Genomic DNA, 27,621 nt, shown 5'->3' with positions numbered 1-27,621 from the left:
TTTTTGAAAAGTATAAAATCTGGACAATTGCGATTTTTCGGGATGTTTGGCAAGGCTACATACATTGTCAGACGATTTGGAAGTATTTAATCATATATTTATCTCTTACAAGCACAGACATTTTTGATAAAAACATTATATGAAAATATATTTCAAATACAACATAACAAGTACTTTATAAAAAATACAGAACTGTTGAAATAAGATACTTCTGCACTTACAGATAACAAGCATGGGTAGAATGAAGTATCAAAATGCAACCTACACAAGAATAAAAATTTAAAACTAAAATTGTAACAAGTATGGAATTAGTAAGACGTATGTGCATAATTTTACCCAGAGATGTTCAAAATACGGCATACATCATGAGCTCTTTGCTCTTGCAAAGAAGAATGTGAGGATAACAACACACACACACATACACACAACACACACATACACAGATATATATATATATATATATATATATATATATATATAATTGCAGCACCAACTTGACGTAGATGTCTCGGCAAGGAACATCTACAGAAGACTAATAAATGCTAATACGTCATCTAGTGGAGGCGATAAAACCACATTTTAATAAAAGGAAACAAGTGTTCAGTGATCCAGGGACCATCGAAGATATGGACCAGTGAAAAGTGGCGAGCGGTTCTTCAAATGAGTCTTGCTCTCAACTGTTCAGCAACAGGACCACTTGACTAGAAAGAATGCAGAAAAGTTCCTTCGGAAATGTACTGCACATATAGTGCAGCACGGATGTCCATTAGTCATAGTGAATGAGGAATCTTACTTCTATTGAGGGGCTCGTGGCTACAGGTAGATCTTCCACTCATGGTAAATGTGATGTTTCTCTCAAAGAAAAAGCTATTTGGCAAACATAAGATGCGGCATCAACATATGATAAGGCGCCATATCGTAATGAGCTCGTTCCAAGAACATGCCGTATTAGTGATAAAATAACCTCCCTGTTGAAAATTTTTGGGATTTATTGGATAGGAAAGTCCAGAAATCCAGGCTGACGACTTTGAATGCTTTGCAATAGGGGTGGGAAGCTCTTAAGAGACAAAAGATAATTCTTGATCTCAATGCCAGAGCCAGGAGCAGCTTTGATTGTTCCTGAAGCGGGTTCCATGATGTTCTAAAGACGGTAACTTATATAATGTGAATTATATAGGAATACTGATTTATGACCGCTCGATATATAATTTTGCATTTTTAGCTGCATTTGTTAATAAGGTATAAGTCACTAATTGAAGCGTTCTTTTTATATATTGGACATTACAGCTCGTATAAAGAGAAATTGCCACTTTTGTTAATAAATTATTTTCAATGGTTCATGAAAAATTTGAAACATTATTTTTAATATTTTTAAAAACTAAAAATGCTACATGAATACAAACAGGACAAATTCTGGAAACAGGTAGATACCTAGTTAGTTTTTACTACTTTTATATGTTCTCTTTTCCATGGCAATATTAATTTCAAGATAAAATCAACTTAACTTGAACTGTAGAAGAACATGTATTAAGTTACTATAATTTAGGACGCTGTAACGAGATAACGAACAACCACAAATCGATAAATATTGTACATGGAGATGATTGAATGATTTATCAGTTTATTGTGAAAAAGTGCTTGTAACATTTTTCTGAAAACACGTGCTAGGATCTGGTTCCATGTACCTAACTCTTGGAATTATTATCGAAGAAGTTGCTTCATAGAGGTACTGATTAGAGGTCTGTGTGCATCCACTCGTGGGTGGTGACGTCGTTTCCTTACTAAACCAGTGACCGCGGGTCTCCCTTTCTCCTAGCACGAAGAATAGGAAGAGCACAAAGCCCTGCAGAGTGGCCGTGATGCAGAACAAGTAAACAAAGACAGTGCTAAAGCTGCAGAGCAGACCAAAGACCCAGCTGAGTCCAAGCAGGAAAAATAGCAGCACGCTGGTGGCCACACGCCTAGTCCAAAATGTCCGCTTGACCTGCATGTGTCGCCTCACAGAACTTCTTGCGAACACAGTGTGAAGTATGGTACCATACACACTGACGTTGATGATAATGACTAGAAGAACAGGACACAGTACTGCCAGGTAGAAGGCGAGGCCTACCGGGTAACAGAACTCGCTCTCATCTTGCTTGTACAACTCCACATCCACTGCGAGAAGCACGCATACTGGAAGAAGTGGCGCTCCCCAGGCGAAGAGGGAGGACTTCAGGAGCAGATGCGAGGTATGGTGAGCCCCTAACACAGAGACCAGGCGTAGGTACTGCAACCCGGCCGACACTAGCATCCAGCAGAAGGACGCCAGAACCGAGTAGTGGAGGATGACGCCCACAGCTATGCAAGCAGCACGCCCCTGTGCGGCTCCGGCAGCCGCGATCAAGAATGCCAACATGTTAAGGGCCTCGGCACCGGATAGATGCATCAGTATCTTATTGCCCAAACGAGAACTCCAGCGTCGCGACGTCGCACCCGTCAGGAGGACGCCGATCAGGCCAAGCAGCGACAGTGAGCATCCCACCGTCGACACGACGTCCAGGACGGCGTCTTCGGGGAGGCGTCGCGGCACTATGATCTGAGCGAAATGCGTCAGATGGTTACATCGACATGTGTCGAATTGGGAGGCGGGCCAGGAGTCGAGTCGACATCCGTCAGTCGACCATCCACCGCCGTTCAGTTCGAAGTCCCAGAAGACGCACTCTTTGTGTCCTTCCCGAGTCCGAGGCTAGAACAGAAAGGATCCGGCCGTAACTTAGTCAGTGAACTCATCAGAGAAACAGCAAGTGAACCTCAGACACATCTCACACAGAATCTTCAAGCAGTGACTACAGTAGTTTATTTTATTAATATAAACTTTACTATTAATCAGTATAAAAGTAAATACCCAATTTTAATATTCAGTATGGTGACCATCTGTCTGAAGGACTTGATATACGCGGTTGTGGCCAAAACATTGGAAGGCGATCTACAGTATATGAGAATATTTCTGCACTTGAGGTCACATAGTATTATTCGACTCAATCAGCTTCAGCCATTTGCAAGGTTCCTTGCTGTGTGTATCACTGATGGAATTGGGGTTACTGATTACTGTCTTCTGAATTGCGTTTGTAATTAATTTTATTATCCATGTTGAATCTTTCGTACACTACTTTTAACACTTGAATATAAATAACTGATTAAATGGCGATATTACTCGTGTTAATTATGTAAGCATGTGCGGCTTACAGCTGTTTCGGTGCTACTTGACACCATCCAGAGCCTTCTGTGTCTCGGCGCCATCTAACTTCGCTGCCTGTTGTGTGGGTGCGTTCGTGTGATGAAGAGTTGTGTCAAATAGTGTATGTGTTCTGAAATTGATCTGTGTGTTGAGAATTTGATTAGGGTGTGTTTTGGTGTGTCTGTACATCACACTAACATACGAAAACAAAAACACACACAAGATCGCATCCTCATTCAGAAAACAGAAATACAACATAGCATACAGAACAGAAAACACACTACAAATACATCTCAACACACATACAACACTAACAAATAAATACAACCACACAGGCGTATACAAACTCACATGCAATAGTTGCGACAGTTTCTACATTGGACAGACAGGCAGATCATTCCAAACTCAATACAAAGAACACATTAAAGCAATAACCAGAGGACACAATACATCTACATATGCCGAACACATAACTAATGCTAACCACACACACACAATAACATAAATACAGACATGGAAATCCTACACATACAACCCAAAACCTCAACACACTAGAACAATATGAAATATACATACACACAAAAACACACCATAATCAAATTATTCTCAACACACAGATCAATTTCAGAACACACACACTATTTGACACAACTCTTCATCACACGAACGCACCCACACAACAGGCAGCGAAGTTGAGATGGCGCCGAGATACAGAAGGCTCTGAGGATGGTGTCAAGTAGCACCGAAACAGCTGTAAGCCGCACATGCTTACATAATTAACACGAATAAGATCGCCATTTAATCAATTATTTAATTTTATTATAGTGAAATTGAAGGACAACATAGATTATGAATATTTGTCATGAAAAGTAATTATAAGAGGCGTTAGAACAACCAATAGGAGTTATGATCTGCTGTTTGTACTCTATGTATTTTCCCATATTTGTTCATGATTATTGATTGCCTAGAGAGATTTCCTATCTTTCGTTTTATGTATACTAATCTTACTAGAGGTTTTGATTTATCTAGAGAAAATCTAAACTTGAGTGGGACTTAATTGACAATTACACGATTAGAAGACAGTATATAAAGTTAAGAATAAATAAAGTACTTTAATACAATAAAATATTAATTTACTTACAAAAATACTAAACTGTCTTGAGATGTTTTATTACATCATCTCATCATTAAAAGTGTTCTGCTAAATGACAATAGTGTGTTATGATTAGCTGTTCTCTTGTTACCAGTTGTTCCAACTATATAGTCTTCATTGAACTCTATGGACGATTACTAGTGAAGAAAGCTTTGTTAATTCAGTTTCATTTTCATTGAAACAGTTGCATTCATCAATATATATTAAACAATCTCTGATACGTGACTACCCATAATCTCTTACAGCAGAAGTTATAACATAACCTAAATAATAAGATAAAAATAAATTATAAAGCAGTTTCAATTAAGGATGATGAAATAAACATGAATAATTTTAAATGTGCAATTTTATTGAAAGTATAAAAGAAACACATGCTAGGGAGGTGATAAAAACAAACAAATGCTAGGGATGTGATAAAATAAATGCTAGGGATGTGATAAAAATTGTAGGATAAGCAGCCATGGTTTATTGAAGCACGTCGTTCCGTATCGTTTTATTGGTAAAAAGTAGTATGCCGTAGTAAAAAGTATAATTCAGTGTAGTATCCTCTATCATAGCATTACTTCTTGGGTGGAATTTATTTTACAACCTGTGTATATATTTTATCTCACTTTTGACTTGGCAGAGTAGTTATAAGCTGGAATAAGCAAACAAGTATCTACATGTATGACTACAATTGATTATTATTCAATGAAGACGTCTAGAGCCTCATACTGTATATGAATATAAAAAGTAGATTTCGGTATGGAATAAGTTACATTAGAGTTGTAATAGTCTATGCCAAGATTTTGTAGCTCTTCGTTGAATCAACATATTTTGCAAGTAGTTCGGATGAAAGTAAAATATTTTTTCTGAAAATATTGGTAGGTTCTAGAGAATGTACTACATTTAAGTTGCGGAGTCAAGACCTGCTATTTAAGAGAAATCACCTACTTTTTTTTTTAAGCCAATGCTAGCTTACTATTCGGTGTTCTCGTTTCCAATTAGTTCTCTGTTGTAAAAGATTTTGTTCTTCAAAGTGATCAAATTTCTAGCAAATGCTACATCCCTGCATCATAGGCCTACTGTGCGTTTTATGGTAGATAAAGAGAGTAGGCTACGGTGCTTCAGTTTTTCCCAACACTGTCACGCTCCATTGTGGCCTTGTTATCATACTATTGGGTCAGAATTTTCCTACTTGTCGGCCAGTCATAGGTCAGCAGCCATCAAGAAACTACAGACGCGATCTTTGACCCATTCTGGGAGATATTGTATGAACAAAGCAGTTTCGAGATAGTCTCGGGTAGGGATGCAGGACAAAAGTATTGAACTTCGTCTTATGGCGGGCGATCTCCGTAGTTGAGAATCTTTACATAAATAATAATTAGTAATCCATATTTTCTTATTGTGAATGGATGCCAATTATAGGTAACGTGATATTCTACTCAGTGGCGGTTCGTAGACAAAACGAAATGTGTACTACAATCTGTATCATTACAGCGAGACATGATACTAATGGAATTTTATTTAATGATAGTAACAATAATAATAATAATAATAATAATAATAATAATAATAATAATAATAATAATAATAATAATCACACAGCGAATTTTCGGTCCCGATACTGAACGTTAGGTTACGTCAGTTGCAGGGAGGTCATTGAACTCATTGCTACACTCCCTCCGTACGCCAAGGGACGTGGGGTCTTGTCGCTGTGTAGGGAGCGAAATCCACTGTCTGTTAATATAATAATAATAATAATAATAATAATAATAATAATAATAATAATAATAATAATAATAGTAGTAGTAGTAGTAGTAATATATTCTGCAATATATATTACAACTTCCTGCATTCAATTAAGTTTCTGTTGGTCTTCTCCAACGTTCTCTGTTATTCCATTCTGCATCCTCCAGTCCTTTCTATCGCATGCTACTTGAAATAAATCCTTCCTCTATCGATCCTTCCACCCTTCCTTCCATCTGTCCATGTAATTTTAGGTTGTTTCCTTTTTCTTCTGCCATTTCCTTTAGAAGTCCATTTTCTGCCATCCTTCTTACTTTTCCTTACTACGAGTATTTTAACCATTTTTATATGAAGTCTGTTATTGAATTTTGAACGTTAATCTTTTCTGTAATGACGTTGTTTCTAATTCTATCCCTACCAAAAATTCTTGCAGAACGCCGCCAGGAATCCTTTTCTGTGGAAAGCAATCTTAATGTTGTTCTCGATTTTAACTTCTGTGTTTTTGCTCCGTTTACTACTTACGTATTAAAATGGTTGTTTTTGTCTCAGAACTTACATTCCTAGCTCAGAAAACAGAATTTTTCTGCTGTGACTTATTCTCTCACTTATAAACCACATTTATCATATTCTTCCATTAATTTTCTTGTCATATAAGCTACTCTAAATCAGTGGTCGTCAGGATTTGCTGAAATGGGTAGAGTGCAAGGAGTGCAACAAAATATGCTGCGTCATATAGAAGGGATAGGGAGACAGCATACCCGCCAGCAGCCACCAACGCACGCTGGTGCTGTGAGAGACCGGCGAGTAAGAGACGCTAACCCGAGAGTGCAGTATGCTGATTACCGCTGCTCTAAATCGTCATAGTCTTCTATCGTTAATAAATTGGTCATCATCAAATAATAGACTAAAGTGCAACTTGTAGCTTCCATTACTGTTACTGTTTATTTTGCCTAGGCCTTCTGAAGATTTGTTTTAAATAATGTTGCTGATACACAACATTCAAGGCGTAAGCCTTCGGTAACAATACCCACATAAAGTTTTATACCTATTTCGACTTTAGATGTGGATTCAATATGTAACTTTTTCATTGTATCACCATCACTACCACCACCACCACCACTACAATCAGCATCACCATCACCATCATTACAGAATTAGATTCGAATTTTTCAAAATTCGCCGATACAACCATTTTGACAGTCAGCAGGCTCTTCTTTCAAACTGCGACGACCTCAATAATAACAAGAGGAACAACACAGTTAAAGTATAGGATAACACTATTCCGTCGAATCTTATCTCCAACTGTAGCGGAAAATTAGCGGATTAAAGTTCGATTCACAATTTACGTCATGTCATATCAATGTAATTTATTACATAATTACTTCTCCATTGCTTTTTTAACACTAGAAGATAACATTGCGGAATCAGATGTCATAAGATTTTTAAATATAAAAAGCGCCTCAACGTAAAAACGGAAACAACAACATTACAGAAAGTCAACATCAAAGACGGTCCGTCATTCATGAGAAGAATGTTTTGACGTGGCGCGGCGTGACTGCTTTCTCGAGAAATGTTTGCAACGCATGAATTAAAATAATTTCTTCTCATTGTACAAGTCTTATTGTGGTCTAACTATACGAAATGTCCGCAGGAATTAGCTGTTGATAAATCTTTTGAAGATAAGATATGAACATTGAGAAATAAATTGAAATAATTCGCCAACACAGCGAACTGTAAAGCTTAGGTTTTTCTGAACCGACGCTTGCGCCGTGCGAGGTGCGAGGCCCGCCTCGCACAAATCCGGACCACACGAGAGATCAGTGGCGTCGCGTGACATTTTGACATAGGGATGCGATTTTTTAAATGGTTAAAATACAGTAGTCTGCTTTCGTTATATGTGAGAGTTGCATTCCCGGGAATAGCCGCTTATTGATGAACCTTAGAGTTGAATTTTCAAATTTTCTTTATAATTTCCTTGTAGCGTAAGTTATAAGGATAGCCTATTACCGAGCCGAAGCCTGGCCGTGTTTACATAAAACACGAAACACGAAAGTGCCTAGAACGAGACCGACTATACTGTTGATAATACAGTAAATCAAAATAAGCTTTATAGTTTTCTTTTAGATTTAACACTATTTCTTCAGGGAGCGAATTTGCAAAGGTGGTAAATTGTGTATGATCAAGCACACTCAGAAGTTTCAATTTGGAATTTTCAGAAAACTTTTGAATAATATGAATTCTGATAACGTGCAGGATTTCATTGAACAATTGCCTATAGGCTACACAATTTTCGTATCCTCTCCAGGGATTGCATCCAGCCATGATCTTACAGATTGAGGATAATTTTCAGCAGCAAAATTATCCATGCGTTCCCAAAATTCCTGAAAGTAATTTCTCAGTCCTTGCTTGTACTCCTCGAAATTATGAATTTTTGTTTTACAAGAAAGCAACATCTGTTGCTTATGTTGCTTTTTGAAACAGAATATCAGAGTGTGGGAATATTGCAGCGAATAATATTAGCAAAAAATAAAATCGAAATCCTTCATGATGATGAATGGGTGGAGCGGAGTAAACTTAACAGCCCTCGTGCACAAACGACAGTTTAATGGTCCCATTCACAATCTTCATTATCCATTATTGATTCAAATAAACATTCCAACTTTGATGATTTATAGAAACAACTCGAAAATCTAGTAAGATTAGTTAACTTTACTTTTACTTGTTTCATAAAATTGGCAGACTGAGTTAAGACGAGGTTTAATAAATTTGTACGCGTAGCGTACACAAGAATCGCTGACTTACAGTGGGTGCGAAATTTTGCATGTAAATCATTATGTTCTCCCGCCATCACATCCGCTCAGGATAGGTTTGAGCAATAACTTTATCATTGCAATCAAAATCGTTAATGACTTCGAGAGCATGTTCAAGAAGAGGATTTGCAGACTGTCTATGCTGACGTCTGTTTCTTTTTAAACTCCTTCATTGTCGCCATCTTCTGTTATATTCGCAGAATATTAATAAAAACAGAATATGTCATGCAGCAAAGTTATAAAACATACAGAAAAATTGAATATAGACTAAGCAGACGCGCGTCGCTAAATGTGGAACCAAGATCACATCCAAATCAAGCTTTCAGGTATAACTCCCTGTAAAGTTGATTTGAATAATTTCGAGGGAAAAATTGTTCCGGAGCCAGGTATCGAACCCGGGACCTTTGGTTTAACGTACCAACGCTCTACCAACTGAGCAACCCGGGAACTCTACCAGACACCGATCCAATTTTTCCCTCTATATCCACAGACCTCAAAGTGGGCTGACATCCGTCAAGCAACCAACGTTGAGTGCACACTAACGCTGTATGACTTAAATTGTGGTTTTCTGTTAACGAACACTGAAAAACACATCACCCACATCCATGCACGCTACACCCCTGCGAGAGACAGTGAGTGGTTTCTATAACTGCGAGATGTGAGGTCTGCGTACCTCGCAACTATAGAAACCACTCACTATCTATCGTGTAGTCCGGATTTGTGCGAGGCGGGCCTCGCACTTCGCATGGCGCATGCGTCGGTTCAGAAAAACCAAAGATTAACATGTAGAGCCTCTATAATATAAATATAGGTGTAAATTATAACAAGTTCTATCGTTTTAAAATATTTTGTACGAACAAGAATCAGCAGTCAGGAACAAGAAGTAGCCTAGTCTTGGATTAGGATTAGGATGTATTAGTTATGTTAATTTTGAAAATTTATCTACATAATACAATATAGAGGTTTGGAAACGTTTCACCATTGCCTTAAAAAATATCATGTAGACTAACACAGCACCAGCATAAAATATTTCTTTAATTTTTATGGAAGTGTCCGACGAGGCTCCGGTTGAGGTTGATACACGTAAATGTAAGTTAATTTGCAATTAAATTGTTTGAATTTAAATGAAACGGGACTGCACATATTATTACAAAAGGTCAATTTTGATACTTGGAAGTAATCCCACTGGACATCTGAGGATAAATTGTGTTTTTCATATTTATAGAAATTCGATGAACCTCGTCAAACTACAATCTTGAAAAAGTTGTGAATCACATTTTACTATGATGTTATGTCTGCAGTATGTAGTTTATGAATTTCAATAAGTCTATTGAAGTTTCACTTTGCGTGAAATATGAATCATACTTACTGTACGACTATGCGTATTTAGTACTGAGTTATGTCAGAGCCGGGCAACTCAATGCTACATGGAGCAGCGGAGAGCGTCTCTAGCTCACGAAATACTACTATAGGCATCCAACAAGGAAAACTCAGTGTGCAGAAACCAGCGGGAGTGACTGTCTCGCGCAGATGATGTATGCTCCCGTTCCCAGCATGCTCTCACGCTTATTGAAGGGGAGTAGAAGGGGTATAGCATGCGCGCCGCGAGTAGTCTGAGCTGAGTTTTGCTTGTCGGATACCTATACCAGGTCTCCAGTGCAAAACAGCTATGCAGAGCTGGATTACAAATTACATATATCTATCGCTCGCGGATATAATACCGTGTGGAATTCAGTTGACAAATGGGAAGCATTACTGATCGTAAAACTGAAATAATTATTGTACAAAGTAACATAATGACGTGTTCCCTTCAATATGTCCGTAATCTGAGTGACCTTTTCAATTGTATTGTTAGGTTGGTAGTAGATATTTCCCTTTTGTCTCCTAATCAGTTTTCCTGAATTAGTTTCTATGGAATACGTAAAATAAATGCAGTAAGTTAAATAAATTGAAGTAGGCCATGGTACGAGGATTCGTTAACAAATAGTGTCTAAAAATAAGTTCTCTATCCGATCCCAAAGTATGTAGGTGTAATTAAGAAATACCCTCTATTCTATACACCATTAATTTAAGTCCTACAATTTGGTTTATATTTAATTAAGAATCGTTTTCTGTTTGCATCCGCTTCTTTGTGTTAAAATGGTGAAGAAGTACCTTGAACAAGATATCCACATGCTGGTCCTTCCCTAGTTCATGGCCGTCTGCCATGTTGATTCCAATGACGAAGCTGTTGATCCGTGAATCGTTGTGTTTAGGGTCCTGGAAAGCGGAGTCCTCTTTGAAAATGGCGAAGGACAAGTGGGACGTGGCGTTATCAAGGGATTGAGGAAGAATTACGGCCGCTTCAGTTTCCGGGGGAAGAGGGTCTTTTTCAGAAGAGATATCAGCCAAGGAGATCTCGTCCACACTTCTCCGGCCCACGCCACCCTGCACTGCGATGGCTGCAGGTCGCCCCAGCTGCACGTTGAGCACGAACACCGTCACATGTTGTGTGCTGGTATTCACCCTCTCCCCTGGCTGTAACCTGATCCGCATTATGACTGCGTCCAGCCCCAACAGAACTGATCTGACGTGTTCCTGGGACCTCTGCAGTACTGACTGATCTACCTGCAAATAGTTTAAGAATATACCTTGGTAATAATTTGATCCACGTTAGTCAATAATATTTTGGTGGCTACTGGAGTAATCTAGGGTAAGGAACTGGACTCATGCTCCGGTGCTGCATTGAGGCGTGCTTTCGAATTCCACTTGGATTCTTACCTAGTTGAGTATTTTTTCGAGGTTTTCTGAAACTGTAAGGCGAATGCTAACTAATTCCATGGCGAGTCCTGCGACTTGTCTTGCCAAATACCATTTCGCTATCACAGACTCCTTCGACTTTAGATAACTATAGTTGATAATCATCATTAAATAACCGATTAAAATATGTTGGAGTGCTGCACAATCATTTAAAAACACCTGAAGATAATTGGAACTTACTTTTATTGCTGTATTTACTTTAGTCAACGACTTTAGTTTATTTTTATTTACTTGTAATATATTTAAAATAAGGCTATGGTAACCTTTACCTCTGATCAGAATATTGTACGAAATGGAAATATAAAAATTGGAGATTTATCCTTCGTAGAGGTGGAGAAATTCAGATATTTTGGAGCAACAGTAATAAATATAAATGACACTCAGAAGGAAATTAAATGCAGAATAAATATGAGAAATGCGTATTATTATTCGGTTGAGAAGTTTTTGTCATTAGTCTGCTATCAAATAATCTGAAAGTTAGAATGTATAAAACAGTTATATTACCGGTTGTTCTGTATGGTTGTGAAACTTGAACTCTCACTTGGATAGAGGAACAGAGATTAAGTGTGTTTGAGAATAAGTTTATTAGGGAAATATTTGGGGCTAAGAGGGATGAAGTTAAAGGAGAATGGAGAAAGTTACACAACGGAGAACTGCACGCATTGTATTCTTCACCTGACATAATTAGAAACATTAAATCCAGATGTTTGAGATGGCAGGGGATGTGACACGTATGGGTGAATCCAGAATTTCTTATAGAGTGTTAGTTGGGAGGCCGGAAGGAAAAAGATCTTTGGAGACACCGAGACGTAGATGGGAGGATAATATTAAAATGGATTTGACCGGAAAGAAAAAGATCTTTGGAGAGACCGAGACGTAGATGGGAGAATAATATTAAAATGGATTTGAGGGAGGTGGGATATGATGATAGAGACTGGATTAATCTTGCACAAGATAGGGACTAATGGCGGGCTAATGTGAGGGCGGCAATGAACCTCCGGTTCCTTAAAAGACATTTGTAAGTAAGTAAGTAACCCTTTGCCTCACGGCCTATTTTTAAAAACGAAAATGTTCGAAGTATTTATAAGCATCCAAGTGTCACCAATCCAACTAGTTTGACTAATTATACTCTATAATATCTGCAATCGGTACTATAAAAAATACAACTCTGGTTATAAAAGACACCGCAACTCTGGCACTGGATATTCTTGGATGTTATCTAACGAATGTGAGCCGTATGCTATGTCGCAACATCATCAGAATGCCTGATTTAAGAACTACATTAACTCAAAGCTATTACTAACTACAGCTGTCGCATCCAAAAAAGAAGTGACTTCTGACATCTCTACTGAAGCACGTGGAAGAAATAGAGCCAGAGCTCATCCTTGCCGCTAACAGCATTCCTCATCCTCACCCCATAGACAGTCAGTAGCCTGACATTACTGTTTTTAAACACGAAAGCAACTGTTTACATTACGATGCCATATTGAGCTAAGGACAATAACATCTTCACTTGTCTTGTGGCATCGGGAAGGAGGGTGACGAATTCAGTTTCCATTGGCTGTTCTAAAACTTCAAAAATAGACGTTACGAAACTGTATAAGTATATTCTTTAATGGGGACAGTTTTACATTCATGTTTTGCATTGATATGGTACTCGTCACAAAAGTTTAATCTTTATCGTGTATGAACTATGTTAGATACTTTAACTACTATCGATCTATACAGAGTGTTAAAAAAGTATCCAATATTTTAGGAGGTGCTAGTATGCATGAAAACAAGAAAAAATGCCGAATAAACATGGGTCCTACAACACATACTTTCTGAGATCTGAACACTTGTTCGTAGGACTTGACGTCCATTTATGGCAGTTCCTCTGTCCTTCGACGTAAGGGATCGTGTACTCTTTGAAATTGGCCTGGTTGTTCTTGATAATCAAAAGTAGAGGGGATTTAGGTTTGGGGAACGAGCAGGCCAAGGTGTGGGGCCTTCCCAATCAATCCAGCGGTCCTGAAGTGTCAACGTCAGGTGTTCACGCCCATTGCGAAAAAATGTGCTGGTGTGCTATCATACATGAACCACATTTGTAATCTTTGCTGACATGGCACATACTCCAGCAAGGTGGGCAGTACATTAATAAGAAAGTCCTGATAATGAGCCCCAGTTAATCTGTGTGGTAGCACGTATGACCCTTCATCTGTCGCCAAGAACGCCTGCCCATACGTTGATTGAGAATCGGTGCTGATGCCTTATTTCTTCAATTGTATGGGAATTTTCATCAGCCCAATCATGGTGATTACGAAAAGTCACAACACAAACTCTGCTGAATCCCGTTCATATCCGCAACCAAACTTTTGTTTTCAATATTCCTTGCGACTTATCATTATTCCATGCCAGGGATGTCAACTACGGTATGATTATCTGGTAGTCTGCTGTATTGTAGGGCAGAAAACTGCGTTGCCATTAATGATCGTCACATTGAGTACCTCCTATGAACAAGCGTTCAGATCTCAGAAAGTATGTGTTGTAGGGCCCATCTTTATTAGACATTTTCTCCTTGTTTTGATGCATACTATCACCTCCCAAAATATTGTATACTTTCTTAACACCCTGTATGTTTATAATAACTAATTTGGACCCAACTTATCCTTCTTTTCGTACAAATTAAAATATAACCGTACTTATTGAGTACAAATAATGTAGTCTGTAATATACATCATATACAGAGTGGAAGTCAAATAAACCTGCAGATTGAAAGGGGCGATAAGGTACACTTAAATGAATAGAAAACCTATATTACGCTTTGTGATTAAATGAATGGTTAATTGCAAATTTAAGTTGCAAGTTTCAGTAGTTTCGCAACATTGCAGTGAACACACTGCTTTTTCTTCTCGTAATACATATGTAAGCGGTCAATGAACTCAGGTCTGTCTCCCTAGATGAAGTACCTTCCATCTACCTCACTGGATATAACTTGCAATCTTGTCGGATTGTTCAGTGGCTTGAAATTAGTGGTTTTTAAATTAAATTTACACGAAAACCGTCCACGTTATTGAAATACGCCAGACGGATAAATGATTCTTTATTAGATTTTCTATCGATATGGACAAAAATCACGATCCTACTTGCAATAGTTACCTAATAAGAGTGTGTTAAACATTTGGGGGGGGTGGGAAACATATTTTTTTTTTAGTAAACTATGAACTTTACACCAATATGGTATAACATGAGCTATTTGTTTTGAAAACCTGCTGGATTATTTCACTTCCACCTTGTAGACCTATAAATATATTTATTCTGTCAAACACGTTGTGTTCTTTCACATTTCTTAAGATCATCTTAAGTTCAGCACATATATTCACGGATAGGCTTTCTAGGAGCCGTGGTTCCACTAGCAATTTTTTCTGACATGGTTTTTCACTAAAGGGAATGCTTACGCTACGTTGGCTCACTATATTTATTTCCAGTATTTGAAACAACTAAAGTAACTAAACGAAAAGCGACGTGTTGTCGATATCAGTGAAGACTCTATTACCATACAGTGATGGGAAATTAAAATTTTGTTCAGAGTTTTATAGTCAGTTTCAACGTCTGTAAAGAGATGGCGTAAGAGATGTTAACTAACAAGTCGTTAGTGATTTAGTGGTCCGTTTAAAATTTTATTTCACCATTATCTGTTATTATTTTAACTAACGGACTCTTTAAGTTATGAATGAACATTATGGTGAAGTGTCGGCCTCGGTAGCGCAGTTGGTATTAGTGCTGACCTTCTGTACTCGAGGTTGAGGGTTCGATTCCAGGTCGATGGCATTTAAGTGTGCTTAAATGCGACAGGTTGATTTCAGTAGATTTACTGGCATGTAAAAGAATTCATGCTGGACAAAATTCCGGCACACCAGCGACGCTGTTATAACCTCGGCAGTTGCGAGCGTCGTTAAAACCATAATTTAATTTTTATGGTGAAGTGTTACGGTTACGTTGTAAGAAGACTTGACAACATTACTGCTGATATATCTTGCTTTATGTTCGTGTTTCTTTTCCATAGCTATAATTAGATTATAAATCCTTCTAGTTTCACAAATTCCATCGACGCTAGATAACAGTATAGTTGATAAAGCTTTGTTAAACACACGATTAAAATAAAATAATCCGACTTTTACTTCTACTGAGTAATTTAGAATGTTTAGTTGCTGACAAAAATGCTTGTTGCCGGTACGCGGCTTCTTTTAAGTTGCTACGTAGCTAAAAATGACATTCTTCCTAAAAAGACACGCTTTGGATGCTAAGTTAAAAATAGAGCAGCACTAAAAAACTTAATTTAGATACAATGTTAAAAATTGTGCTGTATCTACTGTAAAAAAACCTTACTTTAGATGCTATGTTAAAAATGGAACTGCATCTAAAAATTTGATATTTTGTTAAGTTAAAAATGACACTTTATCTTAAAACTTGTTTTAGATGCTAAGTTAATAATTTAACAGCATCTAAAAGTAGATTTACATGCTAAGTTAAAAATAGAAATGCATAAAAATGCTTGATTTAGATGTTAAATTAAAAATGGTGTTGTACCTAACAATTTGCTTTAGATGCTATGTTAAAAATAAACTGTATCTAAAAAATTTAATTTAGATGCTAACTTAATAATGGCATTTCCCCTTGAAGCTTCCTTTAGAAGTTAGTTTAAAAATAGTACTGCATCTAAAAATTTGAGTTAGATACTAAGTTACAAATGACACCGCACCTTAAGGGGTGGATGTTGTCAAAATAATAAAAAATTTTTTTTTTTTAATTTTGGCATTATTAGACAGTTTTAGTCTTATTCAATAACCTCTCAAAGGTTTAGGTCCTAAATCCAACTAGAAGTTCTCTTTAAAATTAAAATACTAATAGATACAAATAAGGATTTGTACAGGTGCAGAATTAAAATCTGAAGCGAGTCTTGATGGGAGTAGAATGTAAGCAATAATTTCGTACGACTATCATACAAGTAGCAAATATGCAGGGCTCTTGTTTACTGCACAAGCGCAATGTGTTGTAAGCGAAACGTACAATAACCATACAGCCTTGTGTGTAACCATTTTGCGCTTTATAAATGTTTTTAACCCGGAAAAAGGCGCATAGCGGGGAAAAGACCGCACTTTATTTTAAATCTGCACTACTTTAATGGTAGGAAACCTCTGACCTCACGCTTTCATGTCCCTAATTAGTGCCTTGTTGACAATTTGTGCACTTGAAATAATCAAAGTAGTGTTCTATTTCGAACAGATGATTGTTCTTTTTTATAGCGCGGCGTGCGTTCTCTCTCATGTTACAGCATGAAAATGAATTTCCCCGTATTCCAGTAAGACCCACGTTGCAATAACTGGTAACATTGTGATGGCGCGATTTCCCTACTCCGTCATAACCTTAATTAGAACTTTGTTGATATTTTGTGTACTTACAACACTCACAGCTGTACATTTATAGTTATGTGCTTGTTCTTTCTGTGTTGTCGGACAATCCTCACGTTATATAAATAACAGCTTACGTTTCTGTTTTGCGTTGTATATGAAGAACGATTCTGCATTATTCATAAAATATTGATATATTATTTGTGTAACTTTATTAGTTCTGTTAACACTACTTTCATAATATTAGATTGGATTTATTTTGAAATGTAAAACATATTATTTCATATTTTCTACATACCTCGTAATATTCATTTTTGCAGAATTTTTGTTGTTGTGTTACTTTATTTTTATAAAAGCACTGTGATATTTCCTTCTTTTGTATTAGATTTTTTTTCAACCATTGTGTTGCTACAATTTATATTATAGCATTAAAAGAATAAGAAGGCCTACTCTAATTAACTTTTTAAAGAGAAAAAATGTAATGCGAAAATGTAATAAAATCTTCCAAGGTTGTATTATAAAAAAAACTTATGATGTTTGAAATAAAAATAATATTTCGAGACAAAATGCTCAAGCAAAAATCAATAAGTTGAGCTTAATAACATATTTTCAGTAGCGCCGGTCTTTTTGACCGTATGCGCCTCCTCATATTAGAACACGCATATGCGCCTTCTACCGGGTTAATGGGATATCCTATATTTCCTTCCATAAATTTATTATACTCTTTATTCTTATTCCAATTAATGTAAATATGAAGTACCATAGCTTTGTATTCAGTTCCTTAACAAAACCGAAACACTTTAAAGATCATGTGTATATTTTTAGCTTTATCATGGGAAAGTATCTTTGGAAAGGTAAATTTCAATACATCATTCGAACTCCTTCCCACCTTCTGCAATTCAATACAACTTTCAAAATTATTTTTTTGTATGCACTCTTGAGAGATTACATAGTAGGCCTACTTGGGGAGGAAAATATCCGAAATATCGTTTTTCAGGTTCTTTACATTTTCCGGCTGTGTAGTTGATTTTAAGTGTCCTTATAAAACAAATCTAATGGTGTCATATCTGGAGAGCGTGTTGGTACCAATCCATCTTTGTGGGAATTCCTTGTCCAAAAATTCTTAAATAAGTGCTGCGTTATGGTAAATTTAATGCTGTATTATGTGCTGGTGCAACTTCCTGCTGAGAGAATATTTTTCATTCCTGTTTGAAGAGGTAATTCTGACAAGAAGTTGACCGGAGGATTCTGAAGAAACTATAGATATTTCGCTGCTGTTGAAATTCCTTGATAGAAGTATGGACCTAACAAGCGTCCATATAAAATCCAACACTGATTTCTCGCATCCAATGGGATTTTCTGCAACCCAGTAGTGTCCCTTATGGCGATTCACTGTTCTATTGTTATGAAATCTTGCTTCATCTGTCCATAAAACTTCAAACAGGAAACTGAGATCATTATCTATATCGTGGGTGTTCAAACGCCTCCAGGAGATATTGCACGTCAATCATGTTCTGCTAAGGTCAATAACTTTCCATATAAAATAGGGAAAATTACCTTAAAGAATATGCGTTTCGGGTTGCTTACGCCAGGGGTTACCTCGTACGAGTTACAGTTGGATATCTGATCTATATTATCCATACTTCGAAAGCATACATAATTTAAACGCCTCTCATAATCTGTATCTCAAGGATCTTGTACTGTTTGCAACTTGAATGGATGAAATGTACGCAGGTTCAAAATTCGATTTACTGAACTTGTGGTTAAACCTGATTCTTTAGCAACATCTCTTACAGATACCTGTGGGTTCTTTTCAACATTGCTACTGCTACTGAGTTGTCATCAGAAGTCACTTTCTCCTTGTGTCCTGGTTTTTTGTTATTTGGTAATTCTTTATCAAGGTGAAGTTTTTGTTTCAATCTGAAGAATGTATTTTTAGAAGGCTGTCTTCGTTTTGGATAATATTCACAACAGAGTCTGCAACTATCTCGTGAATTTTCCCTATAGGCTACTCTCCATAAAATTAAGATTATATCCATGTATTCGTCGCTTGAAAACATGTTCCAGCGTCGTTTAGTAATAAACACTCAAATTCTATTAAAAAAATATTTTGTTGCCACAGAAACACGATGGTCTACCTAATATTTGTATTGAAAGTTACTTTCCTAACGATATTTTTCCATGATATAGCTGAAAATGTACACATGATCTTTGAATAAAATCGTTTATGCTTTATTAGTGACCTGAATACAAAGCTATGGTTCTGCATGCTTACCTATTATGATTTGAATCAGAATGAAGAGTGTGACAATTTATAGAATAAATATTACAGGCTACCGACGTACCTCAGGCGGTAGCGCTTTTGCTTACTGATCGCTAGTTGCTCTCGGTCTCCCTCTTGGGCTGATTACCTGGTTGCCTTTTTTTTTTTATAGATTTTCCCCAATCGTAAGGCAAATGTCAGGTAATTCATGACGAATCCTCGGCCTTATCTCGTCATATACCATCTTGCTATCACCAATTTCATCGACGCTAAATATCCCAGTACTTGATACAGCGTCGTTAATTAACCAAGTAAAAAAACATATCGTGTTCTATTAAAAAAAACTTTTTGTCACTATGAATTTATGTAACAATCAATATAGTTACCAACTACTCCAAACGATGTAGTTCAGTCAACCGTATAACGTAAATAAACGAATATCTTATGATGAGTTGCTAGACTTAACGCATCATATATACTTAATGCATTGTACTGCTCCACTGTGTTCAGTTTTAATTTTATTATGGGCTTTTATTTAATAAAATTATTGTCTCTTTCCGATTTTATTATGTAAACCTAAATAGTATTTCCTTCTAACTTAATACTAATATGTAGACAGTGGATGCGGGATGACATCATTGAATGTAGGTGCACATTTACTACATGTATGTTATATTTTTTTTCATTCGGACCATTGGCTCAACAGGTTTTAAACGTAAACAGACGACGTCAACATGCTACTGTATCTCCTTACAGTCAGAAGGAAAAGAAAAATGACGTACTGTAGTACATTACCAGCGTTGCATAAATGACGATATATTCTCGTAAGTTGTCGAAGCTGAACCGTCTTCGCCTATATTAAACAGTTTTTGTATCGAGAGAATTTCTGAAGAAAACCTCTAAAATGGGGATCACTCAATTTCTTTAGAGGAATATTTGCACTGACCATCATATTCATGTCTTTGCAAAACGTTTCGTATAGACCAGCACAACTAAATGATGATGATGATGATGATGATGATGATGATTCCTCAGATTTCATTTCAACGCATTTCCTGTGCGATGTACTGTTGCAGTGTTTCTCTATAGCCTGAGTTGTTCTGGTTTTTATTTCAATTTTACATACAGTACATTACACACGGTATTGTCTTCGTTAATACATAAAATGTCACTCCCATACTTCTTAATTGCACTTCGTATCTCTGAGCGAATTGAACGTTTTGCCGTCGACATTATGAATGGATCAGCACAACACTATTCAACGCGTACTAAATAATTAAGCAGGATAACACAACTGTACACATTGCGTTGCAATGTTACTATGAACGGAACGGGGTTACTTCGTTCTGTACGCTGCTGTACTCGCCAGGTACACAAAAAAAAAAAAACGTGGCACGTGCCATATACTCTGATACGAAACAACTTCACTTTTCCTTAAGTCATCCCGCATACACTGTCTGCGTAATATGTAATTACTTAAATGAGATTACATTTGTATTTTTGACTATTTAAACAAGTAGGCTATTACTTCCGACTGAGGGTAAGAAAAGGCTTATGGCCTTAACTCTGCCAGAATAACAAGCATTATTTACTTACATATGGCTTTTAAGGAATCTGGAGGTTCATTGCCGCTCTCACACAAGCCCGTCATCCGTCCCTATCCTGAACAAGTTTATTCCAGTCTCTACAATCATATTCCACCTCCCTCAAACCTATTTTCATATTATCTTCCCATGTACGTCTCGGCCTCCCCAAAGGTCGTTTTCCCTCTGGCCTCCCAATAACACTCTATATGCATTTCTGGATTCGCCCATACGTGCTACATGCCCTGCTCATCTCAAACGTCTGTATTTAATGTTCCTAATTTTTTTAGGTGAAGAATACAATGCTTATAGTTCTGCGTTTTGTAACTGTCTCCATTCTCCTGTAACTTAACCTCTTTTAGCCCCATTTATTTTCCTAAGCACCTATTTCTCGAGAACCTTTAACCTCTGCTCCTCCCTCAAAGTCAGACTCCAAGTTTCACAACCGTACAGAACAACCGGTATTGTAACTCTTTTGAATAAGTACCGGTAACCATTATTATCATTAAATTCAAAAGTATTTTATATACACTCAAATGCACTAGATACGGAATTGTCCCATACCTATATATTATGTAGTTGTACATCAATACTGAATCCTAATACAGTGCCTAGTTGCAAAGATAACCGTTTTTGTATATTTTTTATTATTATTATTTGGTTTGTATACGTACATGATTTTAAATGAGTAGCCTATAATATGAAATTCGTAGTATTAAATGTACATGTAAACTAAATAACTAGTATTCCTTTTTACATATGAGAGTTCTTAATATCTGCAGATTTTATAATATAGTGATCACTCTTCATGCAATTGAAAAATTCACTTTCTTATGAACACGTGTGTACGTGATATTACACAATAATGAATAGCTAATGATGCTAGTGCTCCCAGTATTGTACTTATATTTCTTATTAAAGAGTTACATCTTTTATTCCCAACTCACAGTAATTCATATCAGATTAAAGTCTGCCCAAATTATTATCGAGTTTGATGGAAATATATTTATGTGAATCACAAGTATAAAAATAAGTACTTCATTGCAGCAGTTTCCAAAAATTGAAAGAAGAAATGGGAAACTTACTTGCAAGGCCTGGTCCACAAATTTGGTAGCTTCACGTAGGTCGGTTTCTGTGATATCTGTCTTGTTCACTATCATCTGTATTCCGTGTACTGCATCAGTCAGCTTTTCGACCATTTCATCAGTACTTTGGTGAGAGGTTGGAGACGTTGTTGGGTTTGTTATTGTTGTTGTCGTCGTCGTCGTTTCTGGTGTCACTACGGAAGTCGACTTCGTAGAAGGTGAAGTTGTGGCGACATTGATGGAAGTTAATACAAGCTCAGTAGTTTCCTCATTTAATATCGACAGCGAGAATGTTGTAGTTTCCTCAGCTGACTTGGGTGTTGATGTGAGAGTTTCATTAATTGAATCTGTGGTTGTTAATGTGAGCGATTCGTTAATTGATTCTGTGGGTATTGATGTGAGAGTTTCGTTAATTGAATCTCCGAGTGTTGGTGTGAGAGTTTCGTTAAATGAATCTGCCGGTGTTGATGTGGGAGTTTCGTTAATTGAATCTGCGGATGTTGGTGTGAGAGTATCGTTAAATGAATCTGCGGGTGTTGGTGTGAAAGTTTCGTTAATTGAATCTGTGGGTGTTGATGTGGGAGTTTCGTTAATTGATTCTACGGGTGTTGATGTGAGAGTTTCATTAATTGAATCTGCGAGTGTTGATGTGAGAGTCCCGTTAATTGAATCTGCGGATGTTGGTGTGAGAGTCTCGCTAAATGAATCTGCGGGTGTTGGTGTGAAAGTTTCGTTAATTGAATCTGTAGGTGTTGATGTGGGAGTTTCGTTAATTGATTCTACGGGTGTTGATGTGAGAGTTTCATTAATTGAATCTGCGAGTGTTGATGTGAGAGTCCCGTTAATTGAATCTGTTGGTGTTGATGTGAGAGTTTCGTTAGATGAATCTGCGGGTGATGATGTGAGAGTTTCGTTAATTATATCTGCGGGTGTTGGTATGAGAGTTTCGTTAACTGAATTTTCTGGAGTTGATGTGAGAGTTTCGTTAATTAAATCTGCGGGTGTTGGTGAGAAAGTTTCGTTAATTGAATCTGTGGGTGTTGATGTGAGAGTTTCATTAATTAAATCTGAGGGTGTTGGTGTGAAAGTTTCGTTAATTGAATCTGTGGGTGTTGATGTGAGAGTTTCATTAATTATATCTGCGGGTGTTGGTGTGAGAGTTTCATTAATTGAATCTGTGGGTGTTGATGTGAGAGTTTCATTAATTAAATCTGCAGGTGTTGGTGTGAGAGTTTCGTTAATTGAATCTGTGGGTGTTGGTGTGAGAGTTTCATTAATTAAATCTGCAGGTGTTGGTGTGAGAGTTTCGTTAATTGAATCTGTGGGTGTTGGTGTGAGAGTTTCATTAATTAAATCTGCAGGTGTTGGTGTGAGAGTTTCGTTAATTGAATCTGCGAGTGTTGATGTGAGATTTTCGTTAATTGACTCTGTGGGTATTGATGTGAGAGTTTCGTTAATTGAATCTCCGAGTGTTGGTGTGAGAGTGTCGTTAACTGAATCTGCTGGTGTTGATGTGAGAGTTTCGTTAATGGAATCTGCGGATGGTGATGTGAGAATTTCGTTAATAGAATCTGTGGATGTTGGTGTGAGAGTTTCGTTAAATGAATCTGCCGGTGTTGATGTGGGAGTTTCGTTAATTGAACTTGTGGATATTGATGTGAGAGTTTCGTTAATTGAATATCCGAGTGTTGGTGTGAGAGTTTCGTTAAATGAATCTGCCGGTGTTGATGTGAGATTTTCGTTAATTGATTCTCTGGGTATTGATGTGAGAGTTTCATTAATTGAATTTCCGAGTGTTGATGTGAGAGTTTCGTTAACTGGATCTGTTATTGATTTCATGTTGGAAGCTTCATTGATTGAATATGTGGATTCAGTTTCATCATCAGAATCTGGGAATTTTGCTGTGAAGTTAGAAGATTTATTACTCAAATCTGTGGATGATGCAGTAAATTGAGAATTTACGCTGGAAGTAGTAAGCTGTGATTGAGTTTGCAGACATCTCGTTACCAGTAGTATAGTCACCGCAACTTTTATTAACGTTTGTTTCATTTTGCCCTATGCCCTGTGGATAAAATATTTTATTTCAAATACATAGTCTATTCATATTATTAGGAATTATTTTGTTAAATAATACTTTATCAGTGTTATTAAGCAGTTTATTTGTCATAATTTCTGAATAAATTCGTAATCTTCAAGGTGAAACTCAGTTGTATCATGCAATGCTCGTTAGAGGAAAACTTGCATTTATGTGCAATATTGTTACTGAAGTGAAATACTAGCGTATTGGTTGAAGTTTGTAATAGAATAATGTAGAAATACAATTACGTAAATTATTTTACTAGAGCACTTTATTATACAAGCAAAACAATCCGCCATTTTGAATCCCACAGTCAAGGGGACGTAACAATTTTAACAAGAGATCGTGTGCAAGGACAAGATTTATAAGTATGTGTGTTTGAGATTGGGAGACAGTAAACTTTCACTGTAGTTATCTGTGAAATAAGCAAATACAATGGTAAAGTAAATCCATGTGAATTAATCAAAGTTTAAAAGAATGTTGAAAATTTAAAGTAAGCAAATTCTATGTATATTAATTTAAGTGAAAATTAATGAAGTAATTAATTTAAAATTATGAATAAAGTAGATTTTATGTGCGTTAATATTTAGATGAAAATCAATTAATTCAGTGACTAATTAAAATATATAAAGTAAAGTAGCCCCTATGTACTCGTAGATTAATGTTTCGATGACAATTATTAATTTATTACAGGATATTAAGTGAGGTAAATACTATATCACTTAGCTAATGTTTCAATGGAAATTAAAGATAGAAAGTAATTACAACTAAAAATAAAAGAGAGTTGTACGTGGAGACTCGAACTTCCGAGTTCAATGAAGACCAGCATGACCTCCTGTATTACCGGACCTTACACTGTAACCGGAAGTAACTAAACATGGTGGACTTCATGTGAGTGTTTATTGTGTTTCTTGGATCATTTGCGTGTAATCGTTGAGGGGGGCTTATAAGTTAGTATAGGATAATAACAGAATTGTGACCTTATAATTAATATAAATTGTTTTCGTAGGGAACAAAGCTTGAAAGTGTTGTTATGTTGTTACCAGGCTTAATCTTAAAATGCCTCGCACGTGCAGTATCCCAGGTTCCAAATCGAATTACAATAAAGAAAGTCCGTTTGTACATGTATTTTTGTTTCCAAAAGATAAAGATTTAAGGGATAAGTGGACATTTTAACCCAACAAACAACTCAGTGGTTTGCATAAAACATTATGATTCTGATTTCGTTATCAGAGGAGATAAATTTACATGTGCGGACGGTTCGTTTATAACTGTGTCTTGAATAAGTTTGATGGTGCATTAGAACATCTACATACAGTTGAAATTGACAGAAGTATACAGGAAATTCTAATCTGCATTGGTGACTATGTTGCTCATAGTGTACTTAACTCGTTAGGATCGAATACAGAAAAATGTGTATCATGTATGTCAACTTTGTCTACAGTCAGGGACTTGATAATTGAAAACAATACAACATTTTCTTATTTTTATGCCTTAAACCGTGGTGGTCTGAAATTCCCTTCTGATTTTGTTGTTAGTTTGTGTACACTTGTGTATAAACTATTTAACATTTTACTAAACTAAACATTTGAAAATGACTTCTTACAGTTGAACTGTCAGAGTAAGCTTGTCATCAATTTACCAATGGCTTTCTTTGAATTAAACACCACAGATTTTGATGTAATGTGTAAATGTGAAATGACTTAAAGAAACTAGCAGTGAAGCGCAGCAAGGTATTGACCAACATATTTATTAATAATTACTGCAAGGCCCAAAATGAAAAGCAGGCATTGAAAGACAAAAATAAAACCCTTCGAAAGTGCTCCAAGTTAAAAAAAATAGGTTGCTGTGCTCTCAAGCTGTGAATTCCTCATCGTTTTTAGTTGTACAGCCTATCTAATCCCTAGTGTATATATAAGTGGATATTACAGTGATAAACTATAGTGAATAGTGCCATTTCATTCTGAATCAACATCAGTGGATACGGTGAGAAATTACAGTGATTAGTGTTATTTCATTCTGAATCATTAGTGGATACAGTGAGAAATTACAGTGAATAGTGTCATTTCATTCTGAATCAACATCAATGGACACAGAGTTAAACTGTACGTAATGAATAGCTAGTTTTATTTTCAACCAATCTCAGTTAATACAGTGACAAAGTTTAGTGACTAGGAAGACAGGACTCCATATTATATAATTTACAGTTGCTGATGAAATCTATTTGTATAATCCAGGCAAGATTTCCTAAATCCTGAAGTAGCAGCTATTCAGCATTGTACGATTACTGCCATCTATTTTCTCACAAATTTGAATTTTACTAGAGATTAAAATGGTCAATTGTCAATATTAATATATAAATACATATAGGCCTAATATAATAATGACATATTGAAGCTTTTAATCAGTTGTTTTCTTTTGTTATTGGTGTTTATTTAGGCATATTTTTATGTTACTGAATGTACTATGTCCATTTATGTAGGTAAGGAACTTTTTTATTTATTGTTTCATTGAGAATTTTGTTCAAATATTCTCATCGATGCCTTATTTATTTTAACTCATTGCAATCTGCAAAAGCCCTCTTCCAACCGCCATCTTGGATGCCAGTGTCAGGTCCGGTAATATAGGAGGTCCTGAGACCAACATTTTAACCATTAGACTACCACCGACAATAGTGAATTAAACTCTCTGTATGAAGTAGTGTAGCCTGAAGAAGTGTTTCAATGAATGCAGTTAAAATCCCCTGATGACTACTGAATACAAATATTGACATCACATTTCATTTCTTGGAATATTTCACCACAAAATGTTGAATCATACTTAAATTACAAAGGTAATTATTTAGTGTTGGCGTCCAATCCTTGCGACTCGGATTTATGAGCCATTTTCTTCTTCTGTCTTTGTCAGCAGGAAAACGGTGGAATTTGTAGACTACTATTATTTGTGCAATTTGGAGCCGCAGAATCAACCATTGCGTAAAATTAATAATACCGTTTAATGTTCAAAACTAAAATGCATCAGATGTCAGACCTTTTATTTTCCGTAGGTATTGTTGTTTCCGCCACACAGACGTCACATCACGTCACTCGCTTGGGATTCAACATGGCAGATTGGTCTGCTCGGGGAATATAGTGTTTTAGATATTACACTTACTGTAAAAAAAGAAACAATGGTTATTAAAAACACTGCATATGGGCAGCTATTAAGTTCAACACAATTTCTACAAATAATGTAGGTTTGTAAGTGAGACTGTAAACACTCAGACGAGAGAATTAAAGAATTCAGCTGTCTTGTTGCTGTGTTGAAATTTAAATGGCTTTGCCTAGCGTCTAGCTTATATTTTCACGCTATTCTATTGCTCACACGGTATCATTAACTGCTAACTTTGTAACAGACTTCGCATAATCTAATGTTTTTTTTTTTCACACAATTAGGCCTACGTAAGTATAATAATCACCAGGGTAAGGGATTTGGAGCACTATAAAGTAATGATATATATATATAACCAGAGGT

At 36.4% G+C, this 27,621-nt stretch overlaps 1 protein-coding gene across 2 annotated transcripts; it reads right to left on the bottom strand.

Moving 5' to 3' along the window:
• Positions 1–75: 75 nt before the first annotated feature.
• On the bottom strand, positions 76–27,263 carry LOC138701519 (fap1 adhesin-like). Of its 2 annotated transcripts, none has more exons than XM_069828493.1 (4): positions 27,139–27,263; positions 22,032–24,523; positions 11,066–11,518; positions 76–2,728 (listed from the first exon to the last, which is right to left on the bottom strand). In XM_069828493.1, exons 2-4 carry the CDS (start codon positions 24,078–24,080, stop codon positions 1,622–1,624), a joined length of 3,609 nt encoding a protein of 1,202 aa, XP_069684594.1. In that variant the 5' UTR covers positions 24,081–24,523; positions 27,139–27,263; the 3' UTR covers positions 76–1,621. The 2 variants fall into 2 exon arrangements, with proteins under 2 accessions (XP_069684594.1, XP_069684595.1); XM_069828494.1 differs by having other exon boundaries at positions 22,032–24,093.
• Positions 27,264–27,621: the final 358 nt, after the last annotated feature.

This window comes from Periplaneta americana, chromosome 6, assembly GCF_040183065.1.
Source record: "Periplaneta americana isolate PAMFEO1 chromosome 6, P.americana_PAMFEO1_priV1, whole genome shotgun sequence".
NCBI lineage: Eukaryota > Metazoa > Arthropoda > Insecta > Blattodea > Blattidae > Periplaneta > Periplaneta americana.
This window is presented reverse-complemented; position numbering and strand designations above follow the sequence as displayed.